Genomic DNA, 25,815 nt, shown 5'->3' on the forward strand with positions numbered 1-25,815 from the left:
TCATTTTAAACAAGAAGTTTATTTAAACAACAAGACGCTTGACTTAAAGGGAAAACTATCTAGGATTCATTTTTTTTTAGAGTAATTTATCCCTACTTAAAGACAGATTGCCCTACATGTAACAGCTACGTACAAAAAAGTTATAAAATTGTCCTTGGTTTTACAATGATAAATGAAAACATTAAAATTCTCCAATTGAACAAGGTATGCAAGGTTTTTCATGTTGTTTTGTTAAAACAGTGAGAGCAAAATAACTTACTGGAATATAAAGATAAGAGCAGATGAGCATGCCACTAATGGAGAAAAGGGGTATTTTCACAGAACCAATATTTTTCCCCAACCCATCTCGACCTGATGTCAATCAAAACATATCGTTGGCCATTTAGTTTAAAAAAAAAAAAAAATGCAATATGCTTGTGCACATACACCAGTTACTTTATGTACAATAAAGGAATAGGGAAGGGGAAAATGAAAAGAATAGAGAAAACTATACTGTAGTAGTCAGGATGTGGTGGAACCAAATTTCAGTTTTCTAATTGAGAATGTCATCTTGGTCTATAATAACAGAGTTCTGGAGTAAAGTAGCAGGTTCCCTTTTTAGTAGACACCTCCTGTCTGCTGTTGGAACACATCAATTGTATCTTCATCCTCCATTTCCAACTAGCATAAAAGAGAAAAAACAAATTTAATATGACAGGTTATTAAATTACTATAAAATTATAAGTCGATTTATAATTCTTTTCTTTTTTTTTTTCTTGGACAGTCTCACTATGTCACCTTCGGTAGAGTTACATGGCATCATAGCTCACAGCAACCTCAAACTGTTGGGCTTAAGTGATTCTCTTAGCCTCCCAAGTAGCTGGACTACAGGCGCCTGCCACAGTGCCCATCTATTTTTTCTTTTTTTCTAATTTATATTTTTTTTATTGTTAAATCATAGCTGTGTACATTAGTGCAATCAGAGGTACAATGTGCTGGTTTCATATACAATCTGAAATATTCTTATGAAACTGTTCAACGTAGCCTTCATGGCATTTTCTTAGTTATTGTATGTAGACATTTGTATTCTGTATTTAGTAAGTTTTGCCTGTACCCATTCTAAGATGCACCGTAGGTGTGACCCCACCCATTACCCTCCCTGCACCCTAACCTCCCCCCTCCCTTCCCCTTCCTTGGCCCTTTTCCCATAGTCTTCTGCTATAGTTGGGTCATAGCCTTCACATGTATTTTTCTTTTTCTTTCTTTCTTTTTTTTTTAAGAGACAGAGTCTCACTTTGTCGCCTTGGGTGGAGTGCCATGGTGTCACAGTTCACAGCAACCTCCAGCTCTTGGGCTTAGGCGATTCTCTTGCTTCAGCCTCTCGGGTAGCTGGGACTATAAGGCGCCTGCCACAACACCCAGCTAACCCAGCTATTTTTCTGTTGCAGCCATCATTGTTTAGCTGACCGGGGCTAGGTTTGAACTTGCCAGGCTCGGTGTATGTGGCCGACGCTGTAACCACTGTGCTACAGGAGCCGAGCTTTTTTTGAAACACACTCTCATTCTGTCGCCCTGGATGGAGTACCACGGCATCATAGCTCACAGGAACACCTCATACTCTTTGACTCAAGTGATGCTCTTATCTCAGCCTACAGAGTAGCTGGGACTACAAACACCTGCCCACAATGCCCAGCTATTAATTATGCTTTTCAGATTTAAATAGCATAAGACTTGGTTTAAGTCATTTTCACTTGGCCTGTGTTTTAATGAGAGTTACAGAAAACTTAAGTTTTTTCGTTTTTTTTTGAGGCAAAGCCTCAAGTTTTTGATCTGGGTAGAGTGCCGTAGTGTCAGCTCACAGCAACCTCAAACTCCTGGACTTAAGTCATTCTCTTCCCTCAGCCTCCCAAGTAGCTGGGACTACAGGTACCCACCACAATGCCCGACTATTTTTGGGTTGCAGTCGTCATTGTTTGGCAGGCCCAGGCCGGATTCAAATCTGTCAGCTATGGTATTATGTGGCTGGTGCCTTACCTGCTTGAGAGAACTTAAGTTTTTACGTTAAAAAGTTGAATATGGGGCGGCGCCTGTGGCTCAATGAGCAGGGCGCCAGCCCCATATACCGAGGGTGGAGGGTTCATACCCGGCCCCGGCCAAACTGCAACCAAAAAATAGCCGGGCGTTGTGGCGGGCGCCTGTGGTCCCAGCTACTCGGGAGGCTGAGGCAGGAGAATCGCCTAACCCCAGGAGTTGGAGGTTGCTGTGAGCTGTGTGACGCCACGGCACTCTACCGAGGGCAATAGCTTGAGGCTCTGTCTCAAAAATAAATAAATAAAACTTAAAAAACTAAGCTGCAGGCCAGGCAAGGTGGCTCGCATCTGTAATCCTAGCACTCTGGGAAGCTGAGGAGGATGGACTGCCTGAACTCACAGGTTAGAGACCAGCCTGAGCAAGAGCGAGACCCCGTCTCCAAAGCTCAGTGAATAAGGCACCGGCCCCATATACTGTGGGTAGCAGGTTTGAACCCAGCCCTGGCCAAACTGCAACAAAAAAATAGCTGGGTGGCTCAGCGCCTGCGGCTCAAGCAGCTAAGGCACCAGCCACATACACCTGAGCTAAAGGGTTCGAATCCAGCGTGGGCCCTGCCAAACAACAATAATGGATGCAACAAAATAAATAAATAAATGATAATAAATAGCCGGGCATTGTGGAGGGCGCCATTGTAGTTCCAGCTACATGGGAGGCGGAGGCAGGAGAATCACTTGAGCCCGTAAGTTAGAAGTTGCTGTGAGCCATGATGCCACGCACTCTACCCAGGGCGACACCTTGAGGCTCTGTCTCAAAAAAAGTCAGGCATTGCGGCAGGTGCCTATAGTCCCAGCTACTTAGGAGGCTGAGGCAAAAGAATCGCCTAAGCCCAGGAGTTGGAGGTGCTGTGAGCTGTGAGGCCAAAGCACTCTACCGAGGGCAACAAAGTGAGACTCTGTCTCTAATAAAAAAAAAAAAAGAAAAAGAAAAATTAAGCTGCAGATTGAATATGGTGGCAACAGTGAGACCCTATCCCTATAAAAATTTTAAAAATTAGGGTGGCGCCTGTGGCTCAAAGGAGTATGGAGCTGGCCTTATGTACTGGAGGTGTTGGGTTAAAACCCAGCCCCGGCCAAAAACTGCAAAAAAAAAAAACGCTGTTTTTTTTTTTACCTAGGTGTGGTGGAAAGTAGTACCTATGGTTCCATTTATTAGGGAGCCTGAGGCAGAAGATATAGCTTAACCCCAAGAGTCTGAGGACGCAGTAAGCTAGAATGACAAAGTGAGACAATGTCTCGAAAACAAACAAAATACCTAAGTAGCAGAACAGCTGATAGTATGACAACATCTGTATTTTTCACAAGTTTACATGTGTGCACATATATATGTAAACAAAGATATACTCGCATCAGCACAAAACAGAGTGATTACCTTCATGCACCAAAGATAGAAACATGGTAAGAAGACAGGACCTCTGAATTGATTGCCACAAACTTGTTTACTTGGACAAAAACAATCTAATATAATTAAAGACACTCCAAAATTAAGCTTGTAAGAATCATTATCCACATATGATACACAAAGCAACCATACTGACAATAAGCAGGGCTTAGCACATATGGAAACACTGTGAAGTGAGTCAGCATTCTAACAATTTATTATACTAAATAACTTTTTTTTTTTTGTAGAGACGGAGTCTCACTGTACCGCCCTTGGTAGAGTGCCGTGGCGTCACACGGCTCACAGCAACCTCTAACTCTTGGGCTTACGCGATTCTCTTGCCTCAGCCTCCCGAGCAGCTGGGACTACAGGCGCCCGCCACAACGCCCAGCTATTTTTTTGTTGCAATTTGGCCGGGGCTGGGTTTGAACCCGCCACCCTCGGCATATGGGGCCGGCGCCCTACTCACTGAGCCACAGGCACCGCCCTATACTAAATAACTTTTTAAAATTCTCTCTTAAAAAAATAAAAAATAGGGCGCCGGCCCCATGTACTGAGGGTGGCGGGTTCAAACCCGGCCCCGGCCAAACTGCAACCAAAAAATAGCCAGGCGTTGTGGCAGGCACCTGTAGTCCCAGCTACTCAGGAGGCTGAGGCAAGAGAATCGCTTAAGCCCAGGAGTTGGAGGTTGCTGTGAGCTGTGTGAGGCCATGGCACTCTACCGAGGGCCATAAAGTGAGACTGTCTCTACAAAAAAAAAACATGATAAAACAGCAAAGGGAATTTTTGGTTTTTTTTGACATAGAGTCTCAGTCTGGTGCCCTGTGTGCTGTGGCATTATAGCTCACGGCAACCTCAAGTTCTTAGGCTCAAGAGATACTCTTGCCGGCTCTGCACCAATAGCTAAATGGTCAGAGCGCCGCCCACATGCACCAGGGATGGTAGGTTCAAACCTGGCCCGGGCTTACTAAACAAGGCCAACAATAACAAAAAAACAGCTGGGCATTGTGGTGGGCGCCTGTAGTCCCAGCTACTTGGGAAGCTGGGGCAAGAGAATTGCTTGAGCCCAACAGTTTGAGGTTGCTGTGAACTATGATGCCACAGGACCCTACCCAGGGCAACAGCTTAAGACTCTGTCTCAAAAAAAAAAAAAAAAAAAAAAAAAAAGGAAGGCAGTGTCTGTGGCTCAAAGGAGTAGGGTACCGGAGGTGGCAGGTTCAAACCCAGCTCAGGCCAAAAACTGCAAAAAAAATAAAATAAAATAAAAACAAAAACAAAATAACAGAGATTCTCTTGCCTTCATTTTTCTTCTCAGGCTGGTCTTTAACTCCTGAGTTCAAGTGATCCATCCACCGCAGCCTACCAGAGTGCTAGGATTACAGGCGTGAGCCACAGTGCCCAGCTAATCTGTAGATTTTATAATTCCCACGGGCACATTTTGAACAAGTACACATCCAGTTTATTTATTTTGATAGAGTCTCACTTTGTCACCCATGGTAGAGTGCCGAGGCATCACAGCTCACAGCAACCTCAAGCTCTTGGGCTCAAGCGATTCTCTTGCCTCAGCCTCCCAAGTAGCTGGGACTACAGGCACCCGCCACGATGCCCGGTTTTTGTTGCAGTTGCCATTGTTGTTTAGCTTGTCTGGGCCAGGTTCGAACCCGCCAGGCTCAGTGTATGTGGCTGTACTACGGGTGCTGAACCGACAGAAAATGTTCTTATTACCTGAGAGTTTAGCACAATAGTTTATTTATTTATTTTGAGACAGAGCCTCAAGCTGTTGCCCTGGGTAGAGTGGCATCACAGCTCACAGCAATCTCCAACTCCTGGGCTCCAGCGATTCTCCTTCATCTACCTACCAACTAGCTGGGACTACAGGTTCCCGCCACAACACCCTGCCATTTTTTGGTTGCAGCCGTCATTGGCAGGACCAGGCTGAATTCGAACCCGCCAGCTCAGGTGTATGTGGCTGGCACCTTAGCCGCTTGAGCCATAGGCCCAAGCCTTTTTTTTTTTTTTTGAGACAGTCTGACTATGTTGCCCTGGGTAGAGTGCCATGGCATCATAGCTCACAGCAACCTCCAACCCTTGGGATCAAGCTATTCTCTTGCCTCAACCTCCAGAATAGCTGGGACTACAGGCACCCGCCACAACGCCCAGCTATTTTTTTGTTACAGTCGTCACTGTTGTTTAGCAGGCACAGGCCAGGCTCAAACCCACCAGCCTTAGTGTATGCGGCTGGCGCCCTACTCATTGAGCTATAGGTGCCGAGCCCACAACAGATTCTTGTAATTCAGTATTTATTTTAATCAAAACAGACGTACCAGCCTATCTACTAAAACTATTTTTGGAACATGAAGTTTTATAATGAAACTTTATATGCCTTTAAAATAAAGGTGATAAGGGAACTTAGCTCCTCCTTGTGGCTGTATGCAATAATTGCTTCTTAGAGACTGTCACCAGTGGAAGTTTCTTCAAAATAGTCTCCCCGTAAGAACAATTCAAGGCATCTCAAATTTTTGAAGATTATCAAGAAAATTACAATCTGGGGTGGCGCCTGTGGCTCAAGGAGTAGGGTGCCGGTCCCATATGCCGGAGGTGACAGGTTCAAACCCAGCCCCGGCCAAAAAAACCACAAAAAAAAAAAAAAAAAAAAAAAAAAAAGAAAATTACAATCTGGCTCCGCGCCTGTGGTGTTCAAGTGAGTAGGGCACCGGTCACATACACCAAAGGTGGCGGGTTCAAGCCTGGCCTGGGGCTGCTAACAACAACAAATACAAAAAAAAAAAAATAGCAGGCGGTGCCTATGGCTGAAAGGAGTAGGGCTCTGGCCCCATATACCGGAGGTGGTGGGTTCAAACCCAGTCCCTGCCAAAGACTGAAAAAAAAAAAAAGCTCGGTGTCTGTGGCTCAAGTGGCTAAGGCACCAGTCACATACATCCGAGCTGCCGAGCTGGCCAGTTCGAATCCAGCCCAGGCCCACCAAACAACAATGACGGCTGCAACCAAAAAATAGCCGGGCATTGTGGCGGGCGCCTGTAGTCCCAGCTACTTGGGAGGCGGAGGCAGGAGAATCGCTTGAGCCGAAGAGTTAGAGATTGCTGTGAGCTGTGAAGCCATGGCAACAGCTCGAGGCTCTGTCTCAAAAAAAAAAAAAAGCTGCAGCTCAGCACCTATGGCTCAAGCAGCTAAGGCAGCAGCCACATACACCTAAGCTGGCAGGTTCAAATCCAGCCCAGGCACGCCAAACAACAATGATGGCTACAACCAAAACAAACAAACAAACAAACAAAAAAAAAACACAGCTGGGCGTTGTGGTGGGCGCCTGTAGTCCCAGCTACTTGGGAAACAGAGGCAGGAGAATCCCTTAAGCCCAGGCGTTGGAGGCTGCTGTGAGCTGTGATGCTACAGCACTCTACCCAGGGCGACAGCTTGAGGCTGTCTCAAAAAAAAAAAAAAATATATATATATATATATATATAGCTGGGCTTTGTGGCAGGCTCCTATAGTCCCAGCTACTGGGGAGACTGAGGCAAGAGAATTACTTAAGCCCAAGGGTTTGAGGTTGCTTTCAGCTATGACACCACAGCACTCTATGGAGGGCAACATAGCAAAACTCTGTCTCAAAAAATAAAATAAAATAAGAGTGGTACCTGTGGCTCAATGAGTAGGGTGCTAGCCCCATATACAGAGGGCGGCGAGTTTGAACCCAGCCCGGACCTAACTGCAACAAAAAAAAAAGCCGGGCGTTCTGGTGGGCACCTATAGTCTCGGCTATTCAGGAGGCTGAGGCAGGAGAATCGCCTAAGCCCAAGAGCTGGAGGTTGCTGTGAGCTGTGACGCCATAGCACTCTATCGAGGGAGACAAAGGGAGACTCTGTCTCTTAAAAAAATAAGTAAAATTAAAAAACAAAAAAGAAAATTAAAATCTGTATATGCTATTTCACTCATTTATCACTTTCTAGTTTTAACTGACTGATAAAATAGAAATTCATGTTACAATGATTCAGTTTAAAATTCTGCTTATGTTTTTACAAGACTAGAAGTCTTGGGCGGCGCCTATGGCTCAGTGAGCAGGGCGCCGGCCCCATATACCGAGGGTGACGGGTTCAAACCCAGCCCCGGCCAAACTGCAACAAAAAAAAAATAGCCAGGCGTTGTGGCGGGCGCCTGTAGTCCCAGCTACTAGGGAGGCTGAGGCAGGAGAATCGCCTAAGCCCAGGAGTTGGAGGTTTCTGTGAGCTGTGTGATGCCACGGCACTCTACCGAGGGCAATAAAGTGAGACTCTGTCTCTACAAAAAAAAAAAAAAAAAAAAAAGAAGTCTTAATAGAAGTTTAAACGGATAAAGAGAAACAAAGAGCTTCTACCAGGAGATAATCAAGCTGATCCCTTAAAAAAAAAAAAAAAAAAAAAAAAAAAAAACAGAACAAAAGGAAATGATATATAAATAAAGGGATCAGACAGCCTCACTTTTTTTTTATTTTTTGCAGTTTTTTTGCTGGGGCCAGGTTTGAATCCACCACCTCCGGCACCCTACTCCTCTGAGCCACAGGCACTGCCCCAGCCTCACCTTTTGGGTACGGGTCTGGAAAGTCACTTATTATCAAGAACTCTCCTCGGGAGGCTGAGGCAAGAGAATCGCGTAAGCCCAAGAATTAGAGGTTGCTGTGAGCCGTGTGACGCCACGGCACTCTACCCGAGGGCAGTACAGTGAGACTCTGTCTCTACAAAAAAAAAAAAAAGAACTCTCCCTGTCAAACTTAGCTATCAAGAGACTTGGCAGTTAAAGCCATTAGTTCTAATTCATCAGAATTCTCCTATTTAACAAATATTTCATCTATCACAAAATGAAAGAAAAAGAGTAGAGAACCAGTGACCTTGTATACAGGTTAAGATCAACCTCTTGACTGAATCCAAATTTTACAGAATAAATCCTTTTACTAAAATGGGGGCAACAGAGAAAGATGAAAGATGATGCTTTTCTTGCCTCCTATGGTACTTAAAAATGAATAATCTTGAAATCAAGAAGGCGAGATACACCATGGAATAGTATTCAGCTATAAAAAAGGTGGAGACATTACAATGGTATTAACCTGGATAGAGCTGGAGAATATTCTCCTTAGTAAAGTATCACAAGAATAGAAAAGCAAGTATCCGATGTACTAGATACTAGTATGAAATAGGTAGAGGGGCAGTGCCTGTGGCTCAAAGGAGTAGGTGCCGGCCCCATATGCCAGAGGTGGCGGGTTCAAATCCAGCCCCGGCCAAAAGCTGAAAAAAAAAAAAAAAAAATAGAAATAGGTAGAGAAACAATTACCCGCCCACACAAAAAACACAAACTCAAGAGGGGGAAAGGAGTTTGGTGTGCTCTTACCTAACAGGTACAATGTTAGGGCATACAGCACACCTCCCGGAGGAGGGACACAATTACAACCTGCACTTTACCTAACAAATGCAAACAATGCGACCATATCAGCTGTATCCTCACATTAATCTGGTGAAAAAAAAAAAAAAAAAATCAGAAGGCCACAGGTTCCCCACTCCCAGACACATTCTGAAGAAACAGGAGGGTTTTTTTCTTTTTTTGAAATTGAGTCTCACTACGTCACCCTCAGTGTCATGGCTCACAGCAACCCCAAACTCTTGGACTCCAGTGATTCTTTTGCTTCAGCCTCCCAAGTAGCTGGGACTACAGGTGCCTACCATGATGCCTGGCTACTTTTGTTGATGTTGCAGTTGTAATTATTGTTTTAGCTGGTCTAGGCCGGGTTCAAATTCACCAACTTCAGTGTATATGGCTGCCCCTCCCCCCCCCTTTTTGGACAGAGTCTCACTTTGTCACCCTTGGAAGAATACCATGATGTCATAGCTCACAGCAAACTCAAAGTCTTGGGCTCAAGTGATTCCATTGCCTTGGCCGCCCACGTAGCTAGGACTATAGGCACCTGCCACAACACCTGGCTAACTTTAGAGATGGGGTCTCACTCTTAACTCAAGACTGGTCTTAAACCTGTGAGCTCAGGCTATCTACCCACCTTGGCCTCCCAGAGTGAGCCACCAGGCCCAGTCAGAAACAGTTTTCACTGTTTTCCCCAAATAATACTGGTAATAGGAAAGAATGAGTTTTATTTATTATTATTATTATTATTTTTATAGAGACAGAGTCTCACTTTACCACCCTCGGTAGAGTGCCATGATGTCACATGACTCACAGCAACCTCCAGCTCTTGGGCTTTTGCGATTCTCCTGCCTCAGTCTCCCAAGCAGCTAGGACTACAGGTGTCCACTGCAACGCCCGGCTATTTTTTGGTTGCAGTTCAGCCGGAGCTGTGTTTGAACCTGCAACCCTCGGTACACGGGGCCGGCGCCCTACTTACTGAGCCACAGGCGCCACCCAGAATGAGTTTTATTTTATTTTATTTTTGTTTGTAGAGACAGAGTCTCATTTAATTGTCCTTCGTAGAGTGCCGTGGCATCACACAGCTCACAGCAACCTCCAACTCCTGGGCTTAGGGATTCTCAGCCTCCCAAGTAGCTGGGACTGCAGGCACCCACCACAACGCACAACTATTCTCTTGTTGCAGTTTGACCAGGGCCAGGTTTGAACCCGCCACCCTTGGTATATGGGGCCGGCACCCTACCCACTGAGCCACAGGCACTGCCCAAGAATGAGTTTTATTAAAGGAACAAAATAATCTATTTCCTCTACTGAGCGATAATTAAGATATTTAAAAACCACTGACATTTCCTAAATCTATTCCTTATGTTTTCCCTTTGTTTCCCTTTGGCCATATTTCAAGAACTATATTCCAATGTCTAAAGTACACAAATTTACAAACAAAGCTATCAAAAAACTTACAAAACACAGTAATTTTTCTAATTAGCAGAGATTACCTGTGCAGGCGTGTCTGTTTCATTGATTGGCTGCCCATCAAATCGGAATCTGATCTGCCTCATTGACAAACCCTAAACACAAGAATTTAAAAACGATAAGCAGCATATAAAAAAACCAGCAAGCATTCCATTTAAATTATACACATATTTACCTACAAACATATTAAAAGATACCTAAATAAACAATTATCAATGTTAACATTTCCATGTGGATAAAAAGATTTGGGGTGACTTTCACTTTCTTTAAACTGCAATATGTAGTAACTACAGTCTGGAGTTTTTGTTTTGTTTTGTTTTTGGAAACAGAGTTCCACTTGTCTTCCTTGGTAGAGTGTCATGGCATCATAGCTCATAGCAACCTCAAACTCTTGGGTTCAAGTTATTCTCTTGCCTCAGCCTCCTGAGTAGCTGGGAATATAAGCGCCTGCCACAACACCCGGCTATTTTTAGAGACGGGGTAATAGCTGGTCTCAAACCCGTGAGCTCAGGCAATCTACCCACCTCAGCCTCCCAGAGTGCTAGGATTACAGATGTGAGCCACTGCGCCCCACCTAAATCATTCTTTTAAAAAAGCTTTATTACCCTTTTGAGACCATAGCCAGTACATATCATATAGCTTAAGACTAATACTAATACTGCATTTAAATGAGTTAGAAAGACACTGAAAGTAAACTTAAAGTAATAGACACACACTGAAGGGCTCTACAAAGAAGGAAACATAGCATCATAAAGAAAGCTAGGCTTGGGCGGCGCCTGTGGCTCAGTAAGTAGGACGCCGGCCCCATATGCCGAGGGTGGCGGGTTCAAACCCAGCCCCGGCCAAACTGCAACAAAAAAATAGCCGGGCGTTGTGGCGGGCGCCTGTAGTCCCAGCTACTCGGGAGGCTGAGGCAAGAGAATCGCGTAAGCCCAAGAGTTAGAGGTTGCTGTAAGCCGTGTCACGCCACGGCACTCTACCCAAGGGCGGTACAGTGAGACTGTGTCTTTACAAAAAAAAAAAAAAAAGAAAGCTAGACCAAGCATGGTGGCTCCCGCCTGTAATTCCTGCACCTCTGATAGGTCTCATTCTGCCTCTCAGCCTCCCAGAGTGCTAGGATTACATGCATCAGCCACTACACTAGCCATAACCAGTTGTTTGTTTTTGAGACAGAGTTGAAAGCTGCTGCCCTCGTTAAGAGTGCCCTTGTGCCCTCGTTAAGGTTGCCACGGTGTCATATAGCTCCATACAGGTACCTCTAACTTTTGGGCTCAAGAAATCCTCTTGTCTCAGTTTTTCTACTTTTTAGTAGAGACGGGTCTCAGTTTTGCTTAGGCTGGTCTTAAACTCCTAAGCTCAAGCAATCCGCCCGCCTCAGCCCCCCAGAGTGCTAGGATTACTGATGTTAGCCACTATAGTTGGCCCATAACCACACTTTTTAAAATAAAAACTACTAAGAAGTAGTGAAGAAGTTTTATTACAAGGAAATTTAAAAATTGTATTACAGGGCCCAGTGCCTATAGCTCAAGCTGCTAGGGCGCCAGTCACATACACTGGAGCTGGGGGGTTGGAATCCAGCTCAGGCCCACCAAACAACAATGAAAAAATAGCCGGGCGTTGTGGTGGGCACCTGTAGTTCGAGCTACTTGGGAGGCTGAGGCAAGAGGATTGCTTAAGCCCAAGAGTTTGAGGTTGCTGTGAGCTGTGATGCCACAGCACTCTAACCAGGGAGACAGCTTGAGGCTCTGTCTCAAAAAAAAAAAAAAAAAAAAAAAAATTGTATTAGAGTCTGGACATGATGGCTCACACTTGTAATCCTAGCACTCTGGAAAGCCAAGGGGGCTGGATTGCTTGAGCTCAGGAGTTGGAGACCAGCCCAAGTGAGAGCAAGACCCTGTCTCTAAAAATAGAAAAACTAGTCAGGCATTGTGGGTGCCTATAGTGCCAGCTACTTGGGAGGCTGAGACAGGAGGATCATTTGAGCCTAAGACTTCGAGGTTGCTGTGAGCTATGACACCATAGCACTCAACCCACAGGTGACATATGAAGACTCTGTCACCATAAGAAAAAAATTATATTAGATATTTTTATATCCATGTAGAAAAGAGATAAATCAACCTAAACATGCCCCTTCTGATTGCAGTTGTTTTATTTATAAAGCATCACTTTCCAGACCAAGGGGTAAAGAAAGGGGGGAAGAAAAGCACAGAAGTAAAGCTACTGTTAACAGGAATAAAGCATCTTTTGAATTATACTGTGAATAAATTAACTAAAAATGGCTCGGCATCCGTAGTGTAGTGGTTATGGCGCCAGCCACATACACTGAGGCTGGCAGGTTCAAACCCAGCCTGGACCAGCTAAACAACGACAACTGCAACAAAAAAAGAGAAGGGCATTGTGGCAGGTGCATGTAGTCCCAGCTGCTTGGGAGGCTGAGGCAAGAGACTGCTTAAGCCCAAGAGTTGGAGGTTGCTATGAGCTGTGACACCACAGTACTATACTGAGGATGACATAATGAAACTGTCTCAAATAAATAAACTAAAAACACAGCTAATAAAAATTTAATAGTTACTACTATATTATGTCCAAATGAAAAACTATAATTCTTGCTACATAAACTCCTTTAAATGTCCATTGATATTTAAGAGAAACTTTTTTTTTTTTAGAGACAGAGTCTCACATTATCGCCCTCAATAGAGTGTCATGGCATCACAGCAACATCAAACTCCTGGGCTTAGGCGATTCTCTTGCCTCAGCCTCCTGAGTAGCTGGGACCACAGAAGCCCGTCACAACACCCAGTGATTTTTTTGTTGCAATTTGGCCAGGGCCAGGTTCAAACCCGCCACCCTTGGTATATGGGGCCGGTGCCCTACCCACTGAACCACAGGTGTTGCCAGATATTTAAGAGAAACTTAAACTGAGTTCTGAGGACCTGAAACACTGAAACAAAGCATTCAACAAATACTTGATCTGTATTCCTTTAATAGTGTCACTCAATATGTGTTTAAATTACTCACATCATGGCTCAGTGCCTGTAGCTCAGCAGCTAGGGTGCCAGCCACATACACTGGAGCTGGCAGGTTCTTTTTTGGTAGAGACAATATCACTTTATTGGCCTCGGTAGAGTGCCGTGGCGTCACACAGCTCACAGCAACCTCCAACTCCTGGGCTTAGGCGATTCTCCTGCCTCAGCCTCCCGAGTAGCTGGGACTACAGGCGCCCACCACAATGCCTGGCTATTTTTTTGCTGCAGTTTGGCCGGGGCTGGGTTTGAACCCGCCACCCTCGGTATATGGGGCTGGTGCCCTGCTCACTGGAGCCACAGGCACTGCCCGAGCTGGCAGGTTCTAATCCAATCTGAGCCTGCCAAACGACAGGTAAAACGACAAAATAGCGAGGTGTTGTGCCAGGAAACTGTAGTCCCAGCTTCTTGGGAGGCTGAGGCAAGAGAATCTTTTAAGCCCAAGAGTTTGAGGTTGCTGTGAGCTGTGACGCCACAGCACTCTACCAAGGGCGACACAGTGAGACTGTCTCAAAAACAAAAAACTACTCACATCATCAATACAATGAAGACCAGTTTTCCTTTAAATAGCAAGTGAAGTGTTTGAGACATACCACTTTCACCCTATGTCTTATCTTGCTTGAGAAATACATGTAATACTCCAAGCAGACAATATCCAAACCTTAATTTATTGCTCATACTGACATTCAAACTTAATTTCTGATTACACAAAGCAACCAAGAATTCAATACCAGGCAGTGCCTGTGGCTCAAGGAGTAAGGCGCCAGTCCCATATGCTGGAGGTGGCGGGTTCAAACCCAGCCCCAGCCAAAAAACCAAAAAAAAAAAAAAAAAAAAGAATTCAATACCAAGCCATAATTGCTAAGTATTATATATCTGGAAACATTCCATTGAAGACTTTTTTTTATTTTAATTTTTTTTTTTTTTTGTAGAGACAGAGTTTCACTTTATGGCCCTTGGTAGAGTGCCATGGCATCACACAGCTCACAGCAACCTCCAACTCCTGGGCTTAAGCGATTCTCTTGCCTCAGCATCCCAAGTAGCTGGGACTACAGGCGCCCGCCACAACGCCCGGCTATTTTTTGGTTGCAGTTTGGCCGGGGCCAGGCTTGAACCCGCCACCCTCGGTATATGGGGCCGGCACCCCACCGACTGAACCACAGGTGCCGCCCATGCCTGGCTATTTTTTTTTTTTTTTCTTTAGGCCGGGGCTAGGTTTGAACCCGCCACCTCCTACTCCTTGAGCCACAGGCGCCGCCCCATGCCTGGCTATTTTTTTTTATTTTTTTTTTTTAGAGACAGTTTCACTTTATGGCCCTCGGTAGAGTGCCGTGGCCTCACACAGCTCACAGCAACCTCCAACTCCTGGGCTTAAGCGATTCTCTTGCCTCAGCATCCCAAGTAGCTGGGACTACAGGCGCCCGCCACAACGCCCGGCTATTTTTTGGTTGCAGTTTGGCCGGGGCCAGGCTTGAACCCGCCACCCTCGGTATATGGGGCCGGCACCCCACCGACTAAACCACAGGTGCCGCCCATGCCTGGCTATTTTTTTTTTTTTTTTCTTTTGGCCGGGGCTAGGTTTGAACCCGCCACCTCCTACTCCTTGAGCCACAGGCGCCGCCCCATGCCTGGCTATTTTTTTTTATTTTTTTTTTTAGAGACAGTTTCACTTTATGGCCCTCGGTAGAGTGCCGTGGCCTCACACAGCTCACAGCAACCTCCAACTCCTGGGCTTAAGCGATTCTCTTGCCTCAGCCTCCCGAGTAGCTGGGACTACAGGCGCCCGCCACGACGCCCGGCAATTTTTTTTGTTGCAGTTTGGCCGGGGCCGGGTTTGAACCCGCCACCCTTGGTATATGGGGCCGGCACCTTACCGACTGAGCCACAGGTGCCGCCCTCCATTGAAGACTTCTAACCTTAACCAAACACTAAGCACCTTCCTTTTTATTTTTTGAGACAGAGTCTCAAAGTATATTGCCCTGGTTAGAGTGCTGTGCCACCATAACTCATAGCAACTTCCAACTCCTGGGTTCAAGCGATCCTCTTGCCTCAGTTTTTCTATTTTTAATACAGACAGGGTCTTGCTTTTGCTCAGGCTGGTCTTGAACCCATGAGCTCAACAATCCACCTGCCTCAGCCTTCCAGAGTGCTAGGATTACAGGTGTGAGCTACATCGCCTGGCCACTAAGCACCTTCTATAATATAATATGCTGGGCTATCTTCACCACATCCACTCGTAAGGTCAATAATATGGTCATTTAAAGAAGAGGAGGTTGGGGGAAGGAATGGTCAGAATTAGAGAACGTAAACAAATTGTATTCCACAGAAGGCTCTGAGGAAATAACTGAACAAGACCAGAATAAAATGGTTGCGGTCATGTGAATGTCTGGTTCAGCAATATTGAATATTACAGATTTAAATCTTAAGTAGGGAACAAAATTTACAGATGGATTTTATGAGTTGTAAGAGCACCAAAGACAATTCCCAAGGTTTTGGCTTCAACAACAGGAGGCAGAATGACACCATTAACCAAGAGGGAGATAATAAAGGAAAAAAGATCTCTAGAAAGGCCGGCGAGATGGCTCATGTCTGTAATCCTAGCATTCTGGGAAGCCAAGGTGGGTGGACTGCCTGAGCTCACAGGTTCAAGACCAGCCTGAGCCAGAGCAAGTCCTCATCTCCAAAGATAGTCAGGCAGGGCAGTGCCTGTGGCTCAAAGGGATAGGGCACCAGTCCCATATGCCGGAAGTGGTGGGTTCAAACCCAGCCCTGGCCAAAAACTGGGAAAAAAGAAACAAAAATAGGCAATGTGGCTGGCACTTATAGTCCCACCTACTCGGAAGGCTGAGACAAGAGAATCTCTTAAGCCCAAAAGTTTGAGATTGCTGTGAGCTATAACACAACAGCATTTTAAGGAAAACAACAAAGTGAGGCTCTGCCTCAACAACAAAAAAATCTCTACAGATAAAAAAAAAAATCAAGAGTTGGGCAGCGCCTGTGGCTCAAAGGAGTAGGGCTCCAACCCCATATGCCAGAGGTGGTGGATTCAAACCCAGCCCCGGCCAAAAAAAATCAAGAGTCCACTTTGATATGCTCAGTCCACTAGACCATCTCCAGATACAAGGCCAAGTAAAGATGAACATTCAATTAATATTGATTGGAAATCTTGACTGCCCCCCAACTATGCAAATCACATTAACTATTTTAGTCTTTTGATAGCCTGTACCTATCCTTAAGAAGCAGGTAATCAGACTCAGCACGTGTAGCACATCAGCTAGGGCGCCAGCCACCATACACCAGAGCTGGCAGGTTCGAATCCAGCCTGGGCCTGCCAAACAATAACAACTACAACAGCAATATAGCCAGGCGTAGTGGCAGGTACCTGTAGTCTCAGCTATTTGGGAGGCTGAGGCAAGAGAATTGCTTAAACCCAAGAGTTTGAGGTTGCTGTGAGCTGTGACGCCATGGCATTCTACCAAGAGGGACAGCTTGAGACTCTGTCTCAGTTAAAAAAACAAAACAAAAAACAGGTTATCAGGGGCCAGGCACAGTGGCTCACAACTATAATCCCAGCACTTTGGGAGGCCGAGATGGGTGGACTGCTGGAGCTCAGGAGTTTGATATCAGCCTGAGAGAGACCCTGTCTCTAAAATTAGCCGGTGTGTTGTGGCAGGCGCCTATAGTCCCAGCTACTTGGGAGGCTGAGACCAGAGAATCACTTGAGCCCAGAAGTTTGAGATTTCTGTAAGCTATGACGAAAGAGCACTCTACCTACAGAGGGCAATATACGGAGACTCTGCCTCAAAAAAATAAATAGGGTGGCGCCTGTGGCTCAGTCAGTATACCGAGGGTGGCGGGTTCAAACCCGGCCCCGGCCAAACTGCAACCAAAAAATAGCCGGGCGTTGTGGTGGGCGCTGTAGTCCCAGCTATTCAGGAGGCTGAGGCAAGAGAATTGCTTAAGCCCAGGAGTTGGAGGTTGCTGTGAGCTGGGTGAGGCCATGGCACTCTACCAAGGGCCATAAACTGAGACTCTGTCTCTACAAAAAAAAAAATTAAATTAAATAAATAAATAAAGCAGCACAGCAGCAAGTACACAGCCCAACTACGGCACTTTAACTCCCTCTTCCTCAGAATGAGAGAAATCATTTGAAAAGCAAACAGGGATCTTATTATTCCAAACATTCAATACTAATGAAAGAGGGAAATGGAAGCATCTTTCTAAGTTCTTCCTGTATCAGATCTTAAAATCTTACTTATTTTTTGAGATAGAGTTTTACTATGTCACCCTCGGTAGAGTGCTGTGGCATCACAGTTCACAGCAAGCTCCAACTCTTGGGCTTAAGTGATTCCCTTGCCTCAGCCTCCCAAGTAGCTGGGACTATAGGCGCCCACAACACCTGGCTATTTTCTGTTGCAGTTGTCATTGTTTAGCTGGCCCAGGCCAGGTTCAAACCTGCCAGCTTTGGTGCATGTGGCCAGTGCCATAACCACTGTACTACAGGCGCCAAGCCTTCAAATCCTATCAACACTTAAGTAGAATTTAATTTTTTATAGACTGCTAGTGTTTCTGTTTCCTCTACTGTGAACTAAAGAGTGACCCTTGGCTCCGCAACCACAGTTCAGTTGTTAGGGCTCTGGGCTACATACCCCTGGGCTGGTGGGTTTGAACCCAACCTGGGCCAGCAATGATGACAACTGCAACAAAAAATAGCCAGGTGTTGTGGCAGGTGCCTGTAGTCCCAGCTGCTTGGGTGGCTCAGGCAAGAGAATTGCTTGAGCCCAAGAGCTTGAGGTTGCTGTCAGCTGTGACACCATGGCACTGTACCGAAAGCGAGCGACCCTAACAAGTTTAGTCAAATACAATCCAAATCTTAAACCACAGACCCTAACAAGTCTAGTCAAATATAATCCAAATCTTAAACCTAGTAACAAGGAAAATTCAAGGAAAACTTTATCCTGGATAATATAGTAACTTGATTTTAACACAGTAGGGAAACACAAAAATTTGATTAACCTGTTAACTGTCAACCTCATAGAAAAATCTCTAAAGATTATCTGGACGGCGGTGCCTGTGGCTCAGTGAATAGGCCCCATACACAGAGCGTGGTGGGTTTGATCCCGGCCCCAGCCAAATTGCAACAAAAAATAGCAGGGCATTATGACAGGCACCTGTAGTCCCAGCTACTCAGGAGGCTGAGGCAAGAGAGTCGTCTAAGCCCGAGCTGAGAGGTTGCTGTGAGCTGTGACACCACAGTACTCTACTATGGGCAATAAAGTGAGATTCCATCTCTAAAAAAAATAAAATAATCTGGAGTACAGAGAACATGCTATGTGCTATTTTTCTGGAAACTAATACAATGCCCCCAACACTTGGTAGACATCTGGCAAACATCAGATAAATATAAAGCTCCTTTTGGACCCCTGCCAGTAACACGGGCAATCTTTTTTTTTTTTTTTTTGGTGGTTTTTGGCCGGGGCTGGGTTTGAACCCGCCACCTAGGGCATATGGGACCAGCGCCCTACTCCTTGAGCCACAGGTGCTGCTGTTTTTTTTTGTTTTTTTTTGGCCGGGGCTGGGCCTGAACCCACCACCTCCGGCATATGGGACCGGCGCCCTACTCCTTGAGCCACAGGCGCCACCCTTTTTTTTTTTAAGAGAGCCTCAAGCTATGGCCCTGGGTAGAGTGCCATGGCATCACAGCTCACAGCAACCTCCAACTCCTAGGCTCAAGTGATTCTCCTCCCTCCGCCTCCCAAGTAGCTGGGACTACAGGCACCTGTCACAAAGCCCGGCTATTTTTTTTTTTTTTGGTTGCAGCCATCATTGTTGTTTGGTGGGCACAGGCTGGCTTCGAACCCCCCAGCTCTGGTGTATGTGGCTGATGCCTTAGCTTGAGCCACAGGCGCCCAGCAAACATGGGCAGTCTTTTTTTTTTTTTAATAGAGACAGAGTCTCACTTTGTTACCCTCAGTAGAGTGCCGTGGCGTCCACTCGCGGCAACCTCCAACTTCTGGGCTTAGGCAATTGTCTTGCCTCAGTCTCCTGAGTAGCTGGAACCACAGGCGCCTGCCACAACGCTCACTCAGCACAACACCCGGCTATTTTTTTGTTGCAGTTTGGCAGGGGGTGGGTTTGAACCCGCCACCCTCAGTATATGGGGCGAGCGCCCTACTCACTGAGCCACAGGCGCCAGCCACCCTGGGAAGTCTTTTTTTTTTTTTTTTTTGGAGAGACAGAGTCTCACTCTATAGCCCTCAGTAGAGTGCCATGGTATCGTATAGCTCATAGCAACCTCCAACTCAGGGACCTAGGCAATTCTCCTGCTTCAGCCTCCCCAGTAGCTGGGGGACTCCAGGTGCCCGCCTTAAGGCCCAGCTATTTTTTGGTTGCAGTTTGGCCGGGGCCAGGTTTGAACACGCCACCCTGGGTAAATGGGGCCAGCGCCCTGCCCACTGAGCCACAGGCGCCACCCGCTGGGCAGTCTTTAAGAAAAATTTTTAGGGGCCGCATGGGAAGCCTCACATCTATAATCCTAGCATTCTGGGAGGAGACCAATATAGGTGGATTGCCTTAGTTCAGGAATTCGGTATCAGTCTAAGAGAGAGACTAGACTCTAAAACAACTAGCCAGGTGTTGTAGAGAGCACCTGTGGTCCCAGCAAGAGATCTCTTGAGGCCGAGACTGAGGTTGAGGTTGCTGTGAGCTGTGACAAAGCCATAGCACTCTACCCAGGGCAACTGAGTGAAGACTGTCTCAAAAAAAAGCTAAAATTTTAGGCCAGGCAAAGTGGCACAAACCTGCAATCATAGCACTCTGGGAGACCAAGGTGGGAGGATTGCTGAAGCTCAAGGGTTCAAGACCAGTCTCAGCAAGAATGAGACCACATCTCTACTAAAAACAGAAAAACTGGCTTGGCACCCATGGCTCAATGGTTAGGCCTAGGGTGCCAGCCACATATACAGAAGCAGGTGGCTTTGAACCCAGCCTGGGCCTGCTAAACAATGACAACTCCAACAAAAATGTAGCTGAGCGGAGGCAAGAGAATAGCTTGAGTGCAAGAGTTTTTGAGATTGCTGTGATAATGCCAAGGCACTCAACCCCAGGGCGATGGAGTGAGACTCTCAAAAAAAAGAAAAATAGCCCAAACACTGTGGCTTGTGCTGGTAGCCCCAGATAGCTTGAGCCCAGGAGCCTGAAGTTGCAGTGAGCTATGATAATGCCACTGCACTCTAGCCCAGGATAGAAAGTTAAATTCTCTCCAAATAAAAAAGCTAAAAGTCTCTGCTAACTATAGAAAAATAAGATATGAGAATACTGTTCAAAACCACCAAGTTGGACTCTCCCAGCTCTGCATGGTTACACTTGTCCTTACTCGTGTGACTTTCGTGATGTGGAGAGAAAAGTTCTCCTCAGGATGTCAGATTGGCCTCTCTTTCCTTGAGGGGTCCAATAGAGTAGTTAAAAGAAAAAGAAAGCAAGCCACCAAGATGAAGCACGAGTTTCCATTTTGGATAAGGTTTTGCTACATTAAGTTCTATAAAATGATTACCTTTTTAAATTCCCCTGCAACCTGAAGGGGCACTAGTGTTCAAATATGGAAGATGGCCATGCACAAATGGCTTAGCACAATTTAAAAATTCATATTTAGGCCAAGTGTGGTGGCTCTGGCCTATAATCCTAGCACTCCAGGAGGCCAAGGTAGGAGGATCTCTGGAGCTAAGGAGTTGGAGACCAGCCTGAGCAATAGTGAGAACCCTCCCAAAAAGAAAAAAAAGTTCATATTTACTAATTTTTAGGTGGATTTCACCAGAATCCAAATAATAACTCTTCAAATAAGAGTATATTAAAGATAGTATCTTTAGGCTCAGCACTCATAGCTCGGTGGTTAGGGCACCGGCCACATACACAGGGGCTGGCGGGTATAAACCAGGCCGGGGCCTGCTAAACTACATTAACAACTACAACAACAACAACAAAATAACCGAGTCTTGTGGTGGGTGCCTATAGTCCCAGCTGCTTGGAAGGCTGAGGCAAGAGAATCACTTAAGCCCAAGTGTTTGAGGTTGCTGTGAGCTATGAAACCACAGCACTCTGCCGAGGGCAACATAGTAAGACTCTGTCTAAAAGAAGAAAAAAAAAAAAAGATGTATCTTTATAAGAAACTGTTAAGGTTTACATACGAAGAAAAAGAATTGTGAGTACCATATTTTCATATTACACTGTGAATAAATTAGGCATAAAATAAAGCTTCAAACACTGAAAGAAGTTTACAACTTCACTGTTTCCTTCATTTTATTGAGACAAAGTTGTCTCATTTAGTCGCCCTCGGTAGAGTGCTGTGGCGCCACAGTTCACAGCAACCTCGAACACTTGAGCTCAAGTGATTCTCTTGTCTCATCCTTCCCAGAAGCTGGGAATACAGGCAACAGGGCCTTGCTCTTACTCAGGCTGGTCTCGAACTTGTGAGCTCAAGTAATCCACCAGTCTTGGCCTCCCAAAGGTTTAATCTTAAACACCTCTCTGTTTAAGATTACAGGCTTCGGGCGGCGCCTATGGCTCAGTCGGTAAGGCGCCGGCCCCATATACCGAGGGTGGCGGGTTCAAACTCGGCCCTGGCTGAACTGCAACCAAAAAATAGCTGGGCGTTGTGGCGGGCGCCTGTAGTCCCAGCTACTCGGGAGGCTGAGGCAAGAGAATCGCTTAAGCCCAGGAGTTGGAGGTTGCTGTGAGCTGTGTGAGGCCAGGGCACTCTACCGAGGGCCATAAAGTGAGACTCTGTCTCTACAAAAAAAAAAAAAAAAAAAAAAAAGATTACAGGCTTCACTGTTTCTTTCAAACATTCTTAAGGTGTAGAAAGTCAACTCAATTTTCCAACTTATACACAGGTTTAAAGCTTGCTCTATTTGAGCCTTGTTGTTCTCGTTGTTGTTTTTTTTTTTTAGAGACAGAGTCTCACTTTATTACCCTTGGTAGAGTGCCGTGCGTGGCGTCACACCTCACAGCAACACCTCCAACTCCTGGGCTTAGGTGATTCTCTTGCCTCAAACTCCCAAGTAACTGGGACTACAAGTAACTCCCAAGTAACTGGCACCCACCACAATGGCCCGATTATTTTTTTATTGCTGTTTGGCTGGGGCCGGATTCGAACCCACCACCCTCAGTATATGGGGCCTGGTGCCCTACCCACTGAGCCACAGGCAGCGAACTATTTGAGCCTATTTTTGGAACAATTTACAATGTAGTTGAGTTCTTCTAGCCTAAACAAATTATTTCTTTAACTTTTGCATATTATACATTCAGGGTATAACAAGAAAAATACTTCTGCTGCTAGATTATTATTGAATTAACTGATCTAGGCACCAGTTTTTATTATACTTGTAGTAAAGTCATCTTTAAAGTTACCCTTTTGTCTTTTTACAGACCCAACATAAAAGGAACCTCCTTTTTCCTGGTAAAAGCTTGTATTTACCTCTCAACATCTGTTCAAATCAAGACAGCAGAATTTTGTATTTCCTGTTTGTGATATTTACACCTTATTTTTCTGAGTAAAATGCAAATGTCCCTATAATATAGCAGTATTTATGCTTGGCTGAGGTAAATTTTTTTGACATTATTTATTGTAAAAGACCAAATATCACAATGTACATGCTTCAGAAAAATTGCAATGTCCTTAAACTCACATTTAATTTTATTTCCAAACTGGTTAAAATACTCAAATGTTTTGACAGGAAAAACATTTTAATTGAATAAAAAACGTCTGATAAGAAATTTTACCAATTTCACTCACTTTCTTGTAAACATAAAATTACATTCCCTTGGGGGGAAAAAACAAGTGATGTAAGTATATTTGATGCATTTGTGGCACAGATCTACAATTGTATAATACTAAGTAAGCCCTACCTAAGGTTTCTCTAAAGAACCAATACAGCAATTAATGATAAAACTCATGACAAATATAAGCACACATTCATGCTACCAAAAATATTCACTGGAATGCTATGCTAGTGCAGTTTCTTGTCAAGAAAATAAGATTTTTTAAAAAACAGTTTTATTCAGGGGAAGTGCACATATTAATTCCTCACCTGTCGTTCACAATAGGCTTTCATTAGTTTACTAAGTGGTGTATGCCTCTTAATCTTAAACTGCACCACAGAACCATCCTGTCCCGCCACCTTTAAATTTATGTGATCGTTGTTCTCAGTCTTGACTCCTTCCTGTTGAAAGAAAAATAAAAATATAATTAGGAAAATGTGGGGGGGAAAGTACCTTTTAAAGCAACAATCCAAGTTGCTTCAGAAATCAACAGGTTTCCCATTCTGTGTGACAGTGTACAGCTGTTTTCAGCCGCTGAAAATTGAGAGATCCTGCAGTAACAGTATTAGACTGTATTAAATCACAGAAACAGAATAAACTACATGCAATTATCATCCACTGCAATAGTTTGTTGTTTTAAGACAAGGTCTCACTTTGTTGCCCAGCCTGAGTACAGTGTTGTCATCATAGCTCCCTATAACCTCAAACTCCCTGGCTCAAGAGATCCTCCTACCTCTGCCTCCAGAGTAACTGAGACTACAGGCCCCTGCCAGGCCTGGCTACCTTTTTTTTTTCTGGTAGAGACAGGGGTCTTGCTTTGCCCTAGGATGTTCTGGAACTCCTGGTCTTAAGTCTCTCCCCTCAGCCTCCCAAAGTGTTAAGATTACAGATGTGCCCACCATGCCTGGCCAGAGTTTTAAAAATGGGTCCCACTTGGCTCCACGCCTGTGGCTCAAGCGTTTAAGGCGCCAGTCACAAACACCTGAGCCGGCGGGTTCGAATCCAGCTTTGGGCTGCCAAACAATGACAGCTGCAACCAAAAAAATGGGTCCCACTGAATTTACTGCAATGTTCTCTTTGAAGCTTAATCTTCTAAAATGCGGTAGTTTATGTCACTACTAAAATGTATTTCTGCCCCCAAAAGTGTCCCTTCTCTTCAAAGCGCTTTAAGTTCAAGTGATGAAATGCGAGTGCAAGAAAATAAATCTAAAGCTTGCAACTCAAAACTCACTACTATTCTCTTACCAAAAAGTTATCGGATTAAACAACTAAAACCCAATCTCCATTTTTCAAAAAAACTCAATGAAGAAATATCCTCCAATTCCCTCTGGAGCAGTGGTAATAACTCAGCACCACGTTTACTGTCGCCTCTATAAAGAGTTTCATTTTCGCTTATTTTCAGCGAAGGGCTCTTATTCTCCCCTCCCCTTTGTTGTCATGGGTCAAACACACAGGTTCATTCTAAGTCTTCTTAGAGATTCCGACCCAACCTGAAGTTAGCCAAAATCAAGTAGAGAGGGAATTGCGTAGGTCCTAAATGACTTCAGAAAAGCAAGGCGCGGGGGGATGTCACCAAACAAACCCAAAGAAGCAAGTCCTGTGTGCCCTGATGTGTTCCCTGGTCCCCACGACAAGTCTCCCGGTGCCTCCCTCCTAAGCCGCAACAAAGTTAAACCCTCCGAAGTCTCCCTGCTCGCGCCCGGGCTTCCAAGTCCACCGAACCAGAGTCTTCGCAGGTTAGGGGTTCGCCCGCACTCAGGTGGAAGCCGCTGCCCCTCCCCCCTCGGGCCCCGAGGCCCTTAAAATGGGAAATGCTCCCCGGGAATCCCCCGACCCCGGCTCCCAGCCATCCGCAGCCCACGAACTCGCCCCGACGCCTCGCACCGCCGCCGCGGCCCAGGGCAGGGGTCCCCTCAAGCCCGCATCCCCCACCCCTGAGAAATGAAGCCCAGACCGAGGAGACTCCCGCCACCGCGCAGGCGGCAACACCCCGCCGCGGCCCCCACAGGGTCCGCAGAGGAGGGACCCGCGCGCCCTAACGCCTCTTGACGCACGCGGGGCCCGCGGGGCCCAGGAGCCCCGCTCCGAGCTGGTGGGCCCGCAGGCGCCTGCGATCCGCCCGCCCAACCCGCGCTCGGCGCGCACTCGGAGGCCACTGGGGGCGGGGGAGGGCGGCGGAGCCTCCTCCGGCGCGGGAGGGAGGAAGGGAGGGAGGGAGGAAAATGGCGCGGAGCGCCCGGGCCTGAGCCGCGGCCGCCCCATGGGGGGCCCGGGAAGGCGCGGGCGGCCCGCGGTGGCTGGGGCCGGACCCCGGCCCGCGCCGTGACCCCGACCGCAAGGCGAGGCAAGGAGGCCGGCGCCGAACTCACCTTAGGCTTTTCATCTGCCATGGCGAGCGCCCGAGTCTCCTCAGCTGCCGCTTCACAAAAGAGGTACCAGGTCCGCACTGAACGAGCACACAGGCACCACCAGGAGCGGCAGAAGAAGGAGGCGGCAGCGGTGGACGAGGGAGAGGTCGCGCGCACGTCGTGCGCTCCCTCCCTCCACCCTGCGTGCGCGAGCACGAGCCGCCAGGGCCTCCCATTGGTTGCAGGCTCGCGGGAGCGCGCAACGCTTATATAACCACCCACACCCCCCGCCCCGCGCCACCGCGACC

At 46.2% G+C, this 25,815-nt stretch overlaps 1 protein-coding gene and 1 pseudogene across 1 annotated transcript; one reads left to right on the forward strand and one right to left on the reverse strand.

The window, feature by feature from the left end:
• On the reverse strand, positions 1 to 25,715 carry SUMO2 (small ubiquitin like modifier 2). The gene is made up of 4 exons (XM_053570981.1): positions 25,529 to 25,715; positions 23,429 to 23,560; positions 10,344 to 10,415; positions 1 to 660 (listed from the first exon to the last, which is right to left on the reverse strand). Exons 1-4 carry the CDS (start codon positions 25,547 to 25,549, stop codon positions 598 to 600), a joined length of 288 nt encoding a protein of 95 aa, XP_053426956.1. The 5' UTR covers positions 25,550 to 25,715; the 3' UTR covers positions 1 to 597.
• Positions 20,683 to 20,801, forward strand: LOC128571426 (uncharacterized; annotated as a pseudogene).
• Positions 25,716 to 25,815: the final 100 nt, after the last annotated feature.

This window comes from Nycticebus coucang, chromosome 18 (assembly GCF_027406575.1).
Source record: "Nycticebus coucang isolate mNycCou1 chromosome 18, mNycCou1.pri, whole genome shotgun sequence".
Lineage (NCBI taxonomy): Eukaryota > Metazoa > Chordata > Mammalia > Primates > Lorisidae > Nycticebus > Nycticebus coucang.